General features: G+C 30.0%; 1 protein-coding gene across 1 annotated transcript; it reads left to right on the forward strand.

The window, feature by feature from the left end:
- Positions 1–8,607: 8,607 nt before the first annotated feature.
- On the forward strand, positions 8,608–14,258 carry LOC148310247 (UDP-glucosyltransferase 2-like). The gene is made up of 6 exons (XM_088258893.1): positions 8,608–8,633; positions 10,469–10,932; positions 11,134–11,267; positions 11,343–11,565; positions 12,647–12,860; positions 13,976–14,258. Exons 1-6 carry the CDS (start codon positions 8,608–8,610, stop codon positions 14,256–14,258), a joined length of 1,344 nt encoding a protein of 447 aa, XP_088115019.1.
- The last annotated feature ends 212 nt before the right edge of the window (positions 14,259–14,470 follow it).

A 14,470-nucleotide genomic window follows, 5' to 3' on the forward strand; every position in this document is an offset into this window, starting at 1 on the left:
AGACATTGTTTAAAGAAAATTAAACGTTTGTAAGAAGTACATAACTTGAAGTATAAGGATGTAGTATATTTTATCTTCTTATTTTCAAAACTCATAATTAACGTTAATCGAAAGTAGCATCTACTTTTTCAATATTTTTTTGCTGATACTTTTAAGCACATTATGTAAACTTTACTGAAAAATAAAACACAAACTTGTTCTGAACTTTCATTTTTGGCACTTTTATTATTATTATTCCAAATGGTTTCGATAAACACCTTGCTTTCTTCAAGGATGTACGTTTCCATCCATGATGAAGACAACCTCCTTGTAGAAAGTTCTTGGGGTTGGAATAAAAGTACCAAATATAAAAGTGATTTTTTATAGCATACTTTCAATCCTTCAAAACGTATAATTTAGGTTGTTTTGATCAGAGATAATTAAATTTCAGTTATCTGCTTACAATTAACGATAATTTTGTGTAGTCAATTAGTTAATGAAACAGTTTTTTTATATAAAATTTACTATGAAAATACCACTTTTTCTCAAAATATATTGTGACATGTGGTTGGATACATTCTGCGTCATTTTCTTACTGATGTAGAATGCATCAAAATACGTGCCACAAGAGATTTTAAGAAAAAATAGTACATACCAACTAAAACTTAAATTAAAAATGGATAGATATAACCACAATGTGACAATTAGATGGTTATCGATTTATGTATTGACACTGTATTTATACTAAATATGAAGTTTACCTCACTAGTGTAATTGTAACCAGATAAGGTCAGCTAAATCTGGTAATAGTTATTATCTGGGATCCGTTTTCCGTTGATGATCATTAAATAAAGTGTTTTTTAATTAAATAATTAAACATGCTTCCGTTGGCTACATCTTTAATAAAACACCTTGTATTCATGTAAAAACAATGAAAAAACACTGCATTATTTCATACAGCGCCCAGAGCGTCATTGATTACAAATAAAGTGAAATAATGTGATTGATTATTTTGATATTTATAATGTTACCAGTATGCGGCTTTATTCGTGGGAAAATATTCACAATCGAAAACACATGATAATTTTTGAAAATGTAGCAAAGAATTAAAATTGGGTGAATACGTTATACCAGTATTTTCACACGAAAATGAAATATTCAATGATAGTATCAAAAGCTACAAGTGTTCTTTTCGTAAAACTGATGTAACTTTTCCAATATTTCTTTTTATCACTTAAGTAAATCAAAGAGTCGTCCGTCAAAATGTGACCTATTAAATAACCTTTAAACACGCACAGAATGACTCAAGTTTACTCAATATAACATCATACAACAGTCCTCACTTTATCTCTCTGAAATCTTATAAGAGTTAAATGTAATTTGTGTATTATATTGAACTTTAATATTCACGCGAGAAACTTAAAAAAGTACGCAGAAATTATAATTTTATTACTCAGAATAACACCAATCAAATAAAATTCGAATATACTGTATAAAATTTACATTAAATATTTGCTAAATGCCAGCAAAATAAAATTTTTGAATAATTACATTAAAATAATATTTGAAATATTTGGAGGGGCAGTATTAATGTTTTTAAATGGTAAAAGTAGTAAAAGAGCATCAGTAAAACTGAATAGATTATTTCTAAATACTATACTTTTAGCAAGATCAATAATATAACCTTTCAAATTAAGTTTCAAATGATTAAAATAATTTAAAACTTTACACACATCAGTAAATTTGTTAGGTAAGCACTTTTTCACCATTTTTTTAGTGTCATTCAAAAACAGGCAAACTAAATTTGTAATTATATTCAATTTGATCAGAAAAATTGTTCTTGTTCTACGTGACAAACCGTGTAAAACTGTGTTAAAAGAAAACGATGAAAAAAAATGGACAGTTCTACACCTCCGAAAAAAAATATATTGATAAAGAGATTAACGTTGATATCATCGGATTTCAGTTTATGGTAAAAGCTTACTTTTTCACTTAAAAATACATATTTTTAAATTAAATAAAAATACTAAAACACGATTGTCGAAATGAAAATATATAGAAACTGCTCAAAATTTTTAAACTGTTGTAAATTTTATTTAAAACAAAAATTGATGAAATTATCCTTATTTTTAACCATGATATAAACTAGTCAATATTCTTATTTTGACATTTAAAGAACGTAGATTTTTTTAAAGTTTTTATCTACATAAGTATGACAGCCAGAAAAGACCTGGTTTCATCGTTATTGACATCGTCAAACGATGTCTGTATATATAAAACCCGATCGCTGGGAAAATCATTCAGTTAGAAAAGCTTTTTAATTTGTAACACTTAAAAACTTGAAATAATAATTTCTCGATTTTGTAAATGTACTGCTAAAGCTACATTGTTGTACTTATTTCCACATCATATATTTGTAATAAATATATGTGTTTATATTTACATACATATATATATATATATATATATATATATATATATATATATATATATATATATATATATATATATATATATATATATATATATATATATATATATATATATATATATATATATATATATATACATATTTTTATATATTTAAAATAAATCACCTTCTGAAAATTCACTTCTTATAACATACACTTTTCACCGACACTTAAATATAGATATTTATTTTATATTTTTGACACTTATTTCACAAGCACATGTGTTAAAAACACGTTATTATATATCTTTATATAAAAGAATACAATTTCACAACCCGAATCAACCGGTACAAGTTAATTATTTAAAATGACCACTTAACTTAAATTTTTTTAAATAAATAAAAATACGATTTTTGAAATCACTGTTTTTATTTTTATTTTTCAATTATTTTTGTGATTGGTTTGAGATTTCGTTAACGTAGCGGCTTATCTGTGATACGCGTGGCCGTACGTAGGCGATCGTAGAGGCGCTCAGAGCCGGCGAGTCGTAGCGCATACGGGCGTCGCGACGCTTAAAGCAACACTGGACTAAGAGAAGATATCGGCGCTTATTCTCAGCCCGGGACACGACGAAATAACCCTACTACGGGAGCATGCTCCGTCTATACTCAACCCCTATGGCATTCAACTAAAGTTACTTTATTTCCATCTGGATTCTAGATAGTTTTGGTTAAAATAATGATTTTTAAAGAAATCCATCTACATTTTTTTATTCATGTATACTGTAAAGGTAAAATTTTATATAATCTTAACACTGTTCCACTTACTAGATAGCCGAAGAGAATGATTGTGGGAATAAAAGTGAAACAAAAAAATATAAGTGTTTTTTTTATTGGAAATTGGAAGCGTTAAACAAATATTAAATTCTGACAATAGTGTATAGTAAAGTTTATCGTAATTTCACATTTTTAACTTAATTTAAATCTTTGTATAATTAATTTACAATATTTCATACTAAAAAAGGTAATAACATTTTAAAAAGTCCCATAACGTTTATTAAATTATTAAGAAAATCTGTTTTTATGTATCCTCATAAAAAAATATGTTACGGAGTTATTATTCATATTTGTATTTTATTTAATACACGGGTTTGTAATCATTATCATTAATTTAATTTTTATAAAATACTAGTGCAAATATATCTGGCTGTCGTAGTTTTAACTAGCTGTTTATAACTGTAGTTATATCACATAATTTATTCGAACCAGTTATTCAGTGAAGCACTAAAATAAATATTCATTTTCTATTAAATCGATTAAAATAACACTAAAGGTATATAACGTAATGAATAATAACAAGGAATCATATGTAAACTGTCTTAATAAGTCGAAAGTTTACTTTTTTGAAATCATGTATTGTGCACGATTTTAATATTACCAAAAAGGTTAGCATAGACGGTTCAATATTTGAAATCTACAACCACCACCGAAACAGGGTGACCTATTTGTATCTCTTTCGTTCGCACAGCGATAGAGCCTTTTACTATACTTCTCTCTCTAGCTGGGTGTGATTATACCTCTCTCTGTCGGGCACTGTGACGCGTGCGCAGGTATAGCTTATCCCTGTTATGTGGGTATTCCAGTTTGTTGGGGACGCTGAAGGTATGTTGCCTTAAGATGAATACTGATTCAAAACTGTTTGTGAGTCATGGAATATCATCGCCACATCATCTTTGCAAAACTTATATGACTTTTTAATTTGATCTTTATAAGAGAAAACGAAACTTTGTGATTCATATTGAATATAATTTTTATTACACTTCACACTGCTACGTTCTGAGGAACCACTCTAAAAGCGATAAAAGAAATCATTTTAAAGCTTCCTTTACTTAATGATTGTTAAACTATCTGGCATGACAATAATATCACTACAAAATATTTTCATGTACATTATAATTTTCATCCCTACTCAAGTTCATAGTTCACCATATTATGTAGATCGACTTTTTTAACTAACTAACTAACTAACTAACTAACCATCACGCCGCTTTCCCGCAGGGGTAGGCAGAAAGAACGCCACACCACTCTGTCTTTGCAAACATTCTTCTCCTCTTCCACGTTCATGCATCTCCTCATACATACCCGCCGATTGTTACGACTCCTAACCTGACCACTTTCAAGTATTTGGGATACCTGACTTTTTTTATATATTTTTTTTATTTGTAAATAGCATTATTTATTTCTTCGGAAATATTTTGCAGATTTTCCTCTATGTGCAGCTGACAGAGAGTCCCTCAGGACTCTATAACTACTACGGGTGGATGGCGGGCTCATATTCCAACAAAAAAAGCAACATATGTAAAACAAAAAAAAAGATATACATTAAACAAGCCAATTAAAGTTAATCATACAAACATAAAGAATAGTACAAGATTGGTGTGGGAAAGGAAATGCTGGAGGAATAGTAGGCATTTTAGAAGATCAAAGAAGATCATTTAGAAGATCAACCCCGAAAGCTCAAATCTTAGTTTGATTTGAGCATTCGGGGTTGCATACTCGTACTCTTTTTCGTACTAGTAAATATTAAGTCTACTCTGTTAATATCAACGAATCCTTTGAAAATTTCCATAAGAAAAATCAATGTCACAAAAATTATATGTTCGTTTGCTCATATTATAAATTCTAAAGTTTTACACTGATTGCTTTAGATTTTTTTACCTGTCACAGGTATAATTTGTGATATTTTTTTTAACAGTAGAGTTTAACATCTCAATCAATTAAACCAAACAAAAACACACGCAATACTCTCAGTTACTCATAGCGGACAGCTTGCTTCTTGACAGCAGCTAAAATATTGGATACCCACAAGCAGTGTGAAATTACACATTTGAAATGTGTACTTTCTCTTGTCCATCTTTTTCCATTAAACCAGACTGAGCCACAGCGAAGCATAGCCAGGAACGGTTAATAATAATAAAAAAAATTAAATAATGTTTTAAAAGCAAAACAAATTTATGTTTATGTATCCACGATGATAATGATCTATAAATATATTATATTTTTAACCACTTATACTGAATAGACAACAGTCCTCTTTGTTTAAAGATACAAATCAAAATGGTCCACAAAACAAAGATAAGCAGAAAATATTAGGGTACATTTTAAATGTCTTCTTTCCGGAGAACTGCCTCGTTTTTCTTGAAATGAATGATACTTCAACCACCCTTTATCCAACTTTAATCTTCATTCTCTATTATGTACCTACCCTTGCAGGTAGAGGCATCAGTGTTTACATTCTAAAGGTTTTTCCATTCATCCGAATATAATACGATACCCACCCTTGCTAGAAGGCGTATTTTAGCGGATAAAGGTTCCATTGCCACCCTAACCTGTACTGTTATACCGAACAAAATTCTGTAACAGCAATAACTCCTTAAAAACTATATTATTTTAACAATTCAAAGGCGAAGTTTGTAACTAAATTCTATAACGCTCATATTGACGTAACCTTAACTTACCTTTATACCATAGACATTGAATCAAAACTAATGTCACCAAAAATACACAATATATTTACACATTGAGCAATTTATTTTTAGATTTGGCATTTAATTTGTAGAACTCAATCTTAATTTAACCATAAAATATTTTTTTTAAAAGCTGATTTTTAGAGTCTAATAATAATAATAATAACCATATCCGCTCCCTACGTGGAGCATATGGAGTCCATAAACTGTCTCCAGGCTTTTCTGTCGGCTGCCAGCTCCCTTGCATCCTCCCAACTCCTTTTTAGAGTCTACTAAATTTTATTTTATTACACTTTTAATTAATGTTTTGTTTACTTAACCTAACCTAAACTAACCTGTTCTGTAGCTTAACTCAACTTTACCTTAATTAAACCTACAACTTATTACCGTTATTTACAACTAATGGTGTATAGAGCACTGCGTCATGTTATTGTGTTAAATTCCTTGTAGCTAAACCTTTACTTACCCAAACACTAATTTTTAATGTTTTTTTTAAAGAATTATTTTTAAAAAAACGCCGTGGTCTTTCTTTTTTTCTTTTTCCACGTTCGTTCCTTAGGTGGAGCATATGTGCAACACGAGACGTCTCCAAGTCACTCTGTCACGCGCCATCTCCTTGGCTTCCTCCCAGGTCAGTCCGGCATCTCGAAGTTCCGCTGAGGAATTCCGGAATCCTCGGGGCTCGATGAAGAGACATTAGGGGTTAATGTTCTCAGGTGGCATTCTAAGAACATGTCCATACCATGTCCACCTTCTCCTCTTCAGGACTTCCAGTATGAGCGGCTGTTGGGTTTTTCTCCTAACATCCTCATTCCTGACGAAGTCATACTACTTTGCACCTAGTATGCCGTGGCCTTTAGAAATCTCTAAAAAGCCTACATTTTTAAAGCTTCTACATCTACATAAGATTATCGAGACCAAAATTCCGAATCTTGGGCTAGTTTTCCCTACCCACGATACAACGCGATGGCAGGTGACGCATGACGCACTTAGTTGTATCAACTTCTGTTTTCACGCAATGTTTTATTTGCCTTTTTACGTTGAGCTTTAGCCTCGCGTAAATACATACTTTAGACGTACTCGTACACAAACACTTTAGAAACGCAAAGCGATGCGGGCTGCTAACAGAAAATGAAAACAAATTAAAGGTTTAGCGTTTCATTTTTCCTGTCCTGTTGTTTCATTTATCGGATGAGGGTTAACGTACAATTTTAGTGCAAGATTCGAAAAACATTGGATGAATGTCGATAGACAACAAAAAGTATGTTTATTTGTATAAAATGACAATAATTCTACGATCTTTTATTTATTGATATATTGATATTTGATTTCAAGGATTTTTAATTCAAAATAAATAGTACAGAAATTAAATATTTGGCTGACTTAGAATGAGGAAAACCCTAGTTAGTCAGATATTGCATTATAAGAAATATTAATTGAAAATTTTAAAAGATAAATTTTAAATTTATGTTTTATTTAGTAAATATAAGTATTTCTATTTAAAAAGTGGTATTTACCAAGTAAAATTTCAATTTTAAGACAATAGATATTACCAAAAAGTCACTGCCGAACCAATTAATGAAAAAATGGTATATTCAACATATCCAATGTTAATTTTTTTTTTCATTGAATTATCATTTATAGTTAAAGCAATCATTTATCTTTGAAAACAACTGCAGTTTTCGAAACTAGTCATAGTAACGAAATAAAACTCAAAATAAAAATGTTTATATATATATATATATATATATATATATATATATATATATATATATATATATATATATAAATATATATATATAAATATATATATATATATATATATAAATATATATATATATATATATATATATATATATATATATATATATATATATATATATATATATATATATATATATATATATATTATATATATATATATATATATATATATATATATATATATATATATATATATATATATATATATATATATATATATATATTTATATATATATATATTTATATATATATATATATATATATATATATATATATATATATATATATATATATATATATATATATATATATATATATACATATGTATATATATACATATGTATATGAATGTTTTTAATTTGTTTTTCTTTTCTTTTCTTCTTTTTTGCATAATTCCACCACATCACTAAAAAGTTGTGTATACATATATCCTTTAATTAACAATAACTTTCACTTGTGAGTTCTCGGCACCATCTATAGTTGAGTAAGTTTTATTTTATTTAGCAGAAGTCCTGTTAAAAATTAAAAATTTTACCATAAATGATCTTACAACTTATCACCAAAAGCTTGAACCAAGATATTTTAATATTGATTTTTTAATACTGTTTACCTTAAGAGATTATCCAATCATTCAATGTTTTCCCTCTAAGCATACGAATCAAAACTTTCAGACAACTTTATAACTAACGTGGCAGTACTAGCGAGCCGGGAATTTCCAATACATTATTTCATTTTGTTCCGCTACGGGCTAACATAACACAGCCTGTAAGTTTAGGAACGTAATGTATATTGTTGGAGCAGTTGAGTGTGAAGACCGGCTATAAATATCAATATAGTTGAAGAGCTAAGTCCTTCGTCGAGTCGATAAGCGACTCAAAGTTATAAAGATGTTGTTAGTTTGGACATAAACACATAACCTCTTTTCTTATGCTATTTTCTCGAGCCGTTTTGATGTAAGCTGATTTGTCTAAGCGTGATTTGTGCGAAGCTGGCAATGAGTAGGGGAAGTGTGCATAATACCGAACACTTGGTTTTCTTTTTATCTTAAAAATTATTTTTAACAGCAGAGAGAATATGCGTTGAGTATTGAGTAAAGTAAGTTTAATCCGAACACATAATATTCTTTTTTACACTGTAAACGTTTTCAAAATTAGGGGGAGTATGCGTTATACCGAACACTTTGTTTTCTTTATAACATTATACGTATAAACTATTTAAAGAGCGGGTGAGTGTGTGTTATATAGAGAACACTTTTTTTTCTTTCATACATTAAAACGTTTTTAAGAAATACGAAGTGGGCATAATACACATCTTGTTTACTTTTTTACGTTAAAATTGTCTTAAAATATCTATGTCGATAAACTTATATTATCTTACGAATGATACATACAAACGAATTACTTCACTCGCTTTTTTTCAAAATTGAAACCTAGCATCCATATATATGAAGTGAGAAACGCCAACCTGTTACAAAAATCTCGCTACATCTTGAACCATCAGACCAATTGAAAATAAATTTCTTGTTTAAATTTTATGAAAATGATATTTCAGTACATGCTATTTAACTAAAATGTACTGTTTGGTAAATACTAGAAATGTGCTGAAACTACGCGGTTCTGCGGCATAATCTAGTTGAATGGTAAAAAAAACACACATTACTAGTTATTTTATATATTTTTATACATCGTTAGTTTCATAATGGCTTCTTATCAATTAAGAAATAGTAAAAAACAATAATGTTGGAAATCAATAATTTTAATTTATGTAGTTTCAGTTCATTTCAATTTTCAATTGACATGGGAAATGATAATAAATAAACATAAGTGCCAGGTTTAAGAATAAATTCAGTAATTTATTATGCTTATCTTTTAAATGGTCATAAGTAAAAATAAATAACATTTAGAACCTGAGTAAAAAAACGTTGAAATATTTCGCGATTTAAATATGTGTAGTGATATTGAAATTTCCATTATATTATTTTTGTCATTTTTATTTGTGTAAATCATATTTGTATTTTCATCAAAATAAAGATAAAAGATGTGTTTTTAAGTATCATATATATCATTAATAGCAATTTATGTTATCTTTAACAAAATGACATGAGTTTGAGCATGTAGCCCTAGATACATGTAATCGTATATTAGGTTACTAGTTGCAAAATTAGAATTCTGCAGTTTAGTATTTTTAAAGAGTAATTGAGTGATTCTTTTTTAAATTTTTACAGTTTTATATAATAAAATAACAACTACATACAGTGTATTTTTTTTTCCAAAAAAAGTGTTTAGTAACCGAAGTTTATCGTAATCAATATCTCAAACTGGGTCCGGCCAGTCGGTTACGACGAAACCTGGTAACTGGTCAAAAAAAAATATGCGGAAAAACTATAAAGTTGTTATTTTATTATATAAAATGCAGTTCCACCAAGAAATGTCAGAACAAAATTTAAATCTTGTGCTGTTTTACTGAAATTTGAGATTCTTTTCAAAGTTATTTGGAGGTATTTAATTTAATTTTTTGAAATATAATTTTTATTTTGGAATCCATAGTATAGTGTCAACATTATTTGAACTTCGATAAAAAAAATTATATTTTGATGGATAATCTTAAGTTTGCTTCTAGCACCCAAGTGTAGACGATGTTTAGTAATGGAAAATGTTGCATTAACGTTTCGCTGTCACTTTCAAATACACGTGCAAACTAATCAGTGCATAGAGAAAATGATAAAATGAGTAAAAGTTAATGATTGCTTAAGTGTCATCAAAATGTGTTTGAAAATATACGCTCTTAGTGTTTTATTTTTTGTATCACATAGTGATGGAGCCAGAATTCTTGGATTATTTAATGTTCCGTCACTCAGTCACCAAATAGTATATAGAGCACTCACAGAAGAATTGTTGGGAAAAGGTCATCTCCTTACCATCGTCACTACAGATCCCGTTAATTGTACCGAACCAGTATGCAGGAACCTCACTCAAATAGACGTGCATGACATTTCTTACAAAACGGTCTCGGAAAAGCTTAATTTCAATAGCTACAAACAGAAAAACGGCGGCCCGGCTGAAGATTTTATGTGTTTTGCCGACGTTATGATGGAAATTTCCAATAACCAACTTTCGGATCCTAAGATTCAGAACTTGATCCACGACTCTCAAAATGAATTCGATCTCTGCATTACAGAAAGTATCTTCTCAACCTTGATCGGGTTTAAGAATCGTTTTAAGTGTCCACTAATATTGATCAGTCCCATGATGGGTTTTTCGTCAAATTTTGAATCATCACACCCTCTGATTTACACAAATGTTTTATCCCCTCTTGACGTCTTAAATTTAAATATTTTTCAAAAACTTTGGCAGATTCACCAAGAATTAAAATATAGATACTGGTATTATCAACATTATTTGCCCAAATTGGATATGTTGACTGAAAAATACTTCGGTAAAAATATGCCGCCAGCTAAAGAAATGATTAATAATGCTGAGATGATATTTTTTAATTATCATCCAATTTTATCTGGGATACGCCCGATAGTACCTTGTATTATCCAAATGGGCAGTATACACATTAAAAAACCAAAACCCTTGTCAACGGTAAAATATTTAAATATAATTTTTGATTTGTTATTTATTTTTTTCATATTTGAAAAAATGTCAGTCTCGTTTTAGGGTCTAAAAAATACTTTGGATAACGCAAAAGAAGGTGTGATTTACTTCAGTTTAGGAAGTAACATCAAGTCCACACGTCTTTCTGCGGAAATTAGAAACCAATTTCTTGAAGCCTTCATGGAGTTACCCTATACAGTGCTATGGAAATGGGAGAATACTTCTCTCCTCAACAAGCCTGACAACGTTATCATCGAAAAATGGCTACCGCAACAAGGAGTTTTAAGTAAATTTATATTTTTTAATGATAGTAAAACAAAGTATTGTGGAAGTAATAGCAATTAGGTATGTTAGTGTATTGATGTGATTAGAAAATATTTTTCTCAAATGCAAAGCTGGAGTCGCGGGTTCGATTCCCGCTAATAGCAAAATAAATTCAAGCAAATCATCACATCTACCTTGTCTATCCTACCTGCAAGTAACCCTATAAAATAGAGGCATCGCGGGTTACTCCTTTAAAAAAAGCTAATGAAGTAGTTCGACCCGACATTATTCACCTCTTCCACACTCATGCACATCGACCCGGTTGCTTTCAAGTATTTGACATATCTCATCGTGCCAATTTTTCCTCGGTCTTCCTCTGCTTCTTTTCTAACTAAATTTTGTTTTACCTTTTTTTGCTCACTGATATTTTCTGCTTGTCCAAACCATCTCAACACATCCTCCTTAATTTTATCGATACTGCTTATCTTAGAATTGCATTCTTTCCTTATTTCTCTATTCGAGCATCCGTTATACATCGTTTTACGATATATTTTATTCACAATATGTTGAGAGAGTCTGTGTATTTTATATTTTCTTGAATGTTTTCCGCAGATACTTTGTGGCACATTTTATAAACTTTATAAAATTCATTAACTTTTTTTTCACCACTTTTTTTACTAATACAATTTAACCTACCCAATTTTTCCTAAAATTTCTGCACAGTAGGTTTTTGTGTTTTTTGTGTGTTCTCCACTTTACGTATGCGGGCGCAGCTTCATACTGTTTTTTTGGTGATTCCATTAGTTGTTATTTGGGGTTGCTATACAATGAATAATAAAAATAACATTTAGGATTATTATGGATTGTGTGGAAGTTTTTGGTGAGAGTATTTAAATGTTTTTTATTTAAAATAAACCCTGATGATGACAAGGTATTGTCGAAACCGGTAGGTTAAATTGTATACATAAAAAAGTGGTGAAAATAAAGTTAATTAATTTTATACAGATATGTATATTTTGTACTTGTATAACACGTTGATGAAATGTGGTCGGTGCGGTGCTGTGATTCATAGGTCGCACGTGTATATGATGCGATTTTTGCAGATCACCCAAACGTCAAAGTTTTCATCATGCAATGTGGCCAGCAATCGATCGAGGAAGCAATCCACTATGGCACCCCTATGCTAGGAATGCCATTCTTGTCTGACCAAAATCGAAATATGGATATTATTCTAAAACACAAAATTGGAAAGCGACTTACCACATTCTCTAAGGATCAAATTAAAATGGCAATCTACGAACTGATGAATAATCCATCGTAAGTATCTGTATAGATCTATTATGAACACACCTGCACCTTTTTTGTAGGGTATCCTAGCCCCGGTAAAAGGCCACAGAGCAGAGCCAACAGGCGAACCAACCCGCATCTCGGACTTACCCATCAATTAAAAACCCTGAGGAGAAATACCAGGCAGACATAAGCTATTCGAGCAATTCTAAGACACTTACCATTTTTAACACCAAAAATTATTGATTGTAAACGTGATTTTAATTTAAAAATATATATATTTATCAATGTAAACACGACTTGTTTCGAGAAGTACAAATCTTGTATGTTCGGTTTGTATTCACAGTGTGTCTTCAGAGAATATCTGTAGTTCTCGAAACTAGTTGTGTAATATTATTTTTTGACATCTCAACAGTAATGATGAAGAATATGGAAGTCTGGGCATTTACAGGGCTTACCACCGTCATGGTCTGATTTAAGTGATCGCTTTACACACTTGTAACATTTACTAACTCTTCCCATGATTGACAATTACACTACCTACTCAAATTATTGGAATTTCTTTATATGTTTATAGTTCAAATTCGAAACATAGTGCTTGAATCACTATAATTTAACTAGAGACATCTGTGATGAGTATTTGGACAAGCTCAAAATGTTGTAAAGTCGAATTTACACAAGTGTTAATCGTGTTATTCTACAAGTGTTATACAAGTCGCTCACTCCTTTCAAGAACGTCATAAATCAAAAATCGTCAATTTTCAGATGTACATGTTTTTGGAATGTCCAGAAAATGTACTATATCCCAGCAAAAGCGGCATATTTTTAACCCGCTACAGGGCAGGAAGTGTTGTTTTTGCATTTCGAAGAAAAGGTATTGTTTAATTATTTTTTTAAATTATACTTAATATTTTTCAAATGGAAAAAAAACCTTCAAGTTTTACCTAAAAAGATCTGTTGCAGTAAAAATAGGAAACGTTCTCCTGAAAAATCTTTTTTTTTATTTATGACGTTCTTGAAAGGAGTGAGCGAAGTGTTAATCGTCTTATTCTACAAAATTAATGGCAAATCATTAAGAAATGATTATTCTGAATAAAGTCAAGAAGACGGTGATTGTTAAACTTGCATTTTTCATTATTTTTCAGCTACAGGGATAACATCAAGAACCTTCGATTGAAGATGTACGACCAGCCACAGACGTCCCTGGAGCGCGCGGTTTGGTGGACAGAGTACGTGCTACGTCACAAGGGTGCTGGTCATCTTCGGTCTCCTTCTGCAGACGTATCCTACTATGAATACTTCATGCTGGACATTTTAGCAACACTTCTTACCTTTGCTTTCATACTCTTAATTTTAATAGTCAAATTGAGAATAGTATTAAAAACCTTCACTAAATACAACCCTGAAAATAAAATAAAACAAAATTAAATTAATATTGAGTGATCAAATTAATTACGCTATCGGAAGATGTTATAATTTTTGGAAATGGCTTCGTCAATCATATTTGACATTCGTGAATTAAATCAGTCCAGTATACAAACAAATTTAGAGTGGCGCAGAATTAATTATTCCATTCTGTTTTTTATTTATTTTCTTTTGTTTTTTAAATAAAAAAATGAATGATGGAAAACTTTATTTCA

This window comes from Brachycentrus maculatus, unplaced genomic scaffold (assembly GCF_059751285.1).
Source record: "Brachycentrus maculatus isolate JH-2025_06_01 unplaced genomic scaffold, ASM5975128v1 h1tg000104l, whole genome shotgun sequence".
NCBI lineage: Eukaryota > Metazoa > Arthropoda > Insecta > Trichoptera > Brachycentridae > Brachycentrus > Brachycentrus maculatus.

What these genes read in the sequence shown, in the direction of transcription:
- LOC148310247 (XM_088258893.1), top strand. Translation starts at nt 8,608, where the DNA reads ATGCTATTTTCTCGAGCCGTTTTGAT. An exon ending in AACCAAAACCCTTGTCAACG is followed by an intron (nt 11,268 to 11,342) that starts GTAAAATATTTA and finishes GTCTCGTTTTAG; the next exon opens with GGTCTAAAAAATACTTTGGA. An exon ending in ACCGCAACAAGGAGTTTTAA is followed by an intron (nt 11,566 to 12,646) that starts GTAAATTTATAT and finishes CGATTTTTGCAG; the next exon opens with ATCACCCAAACGTCAAAGTT.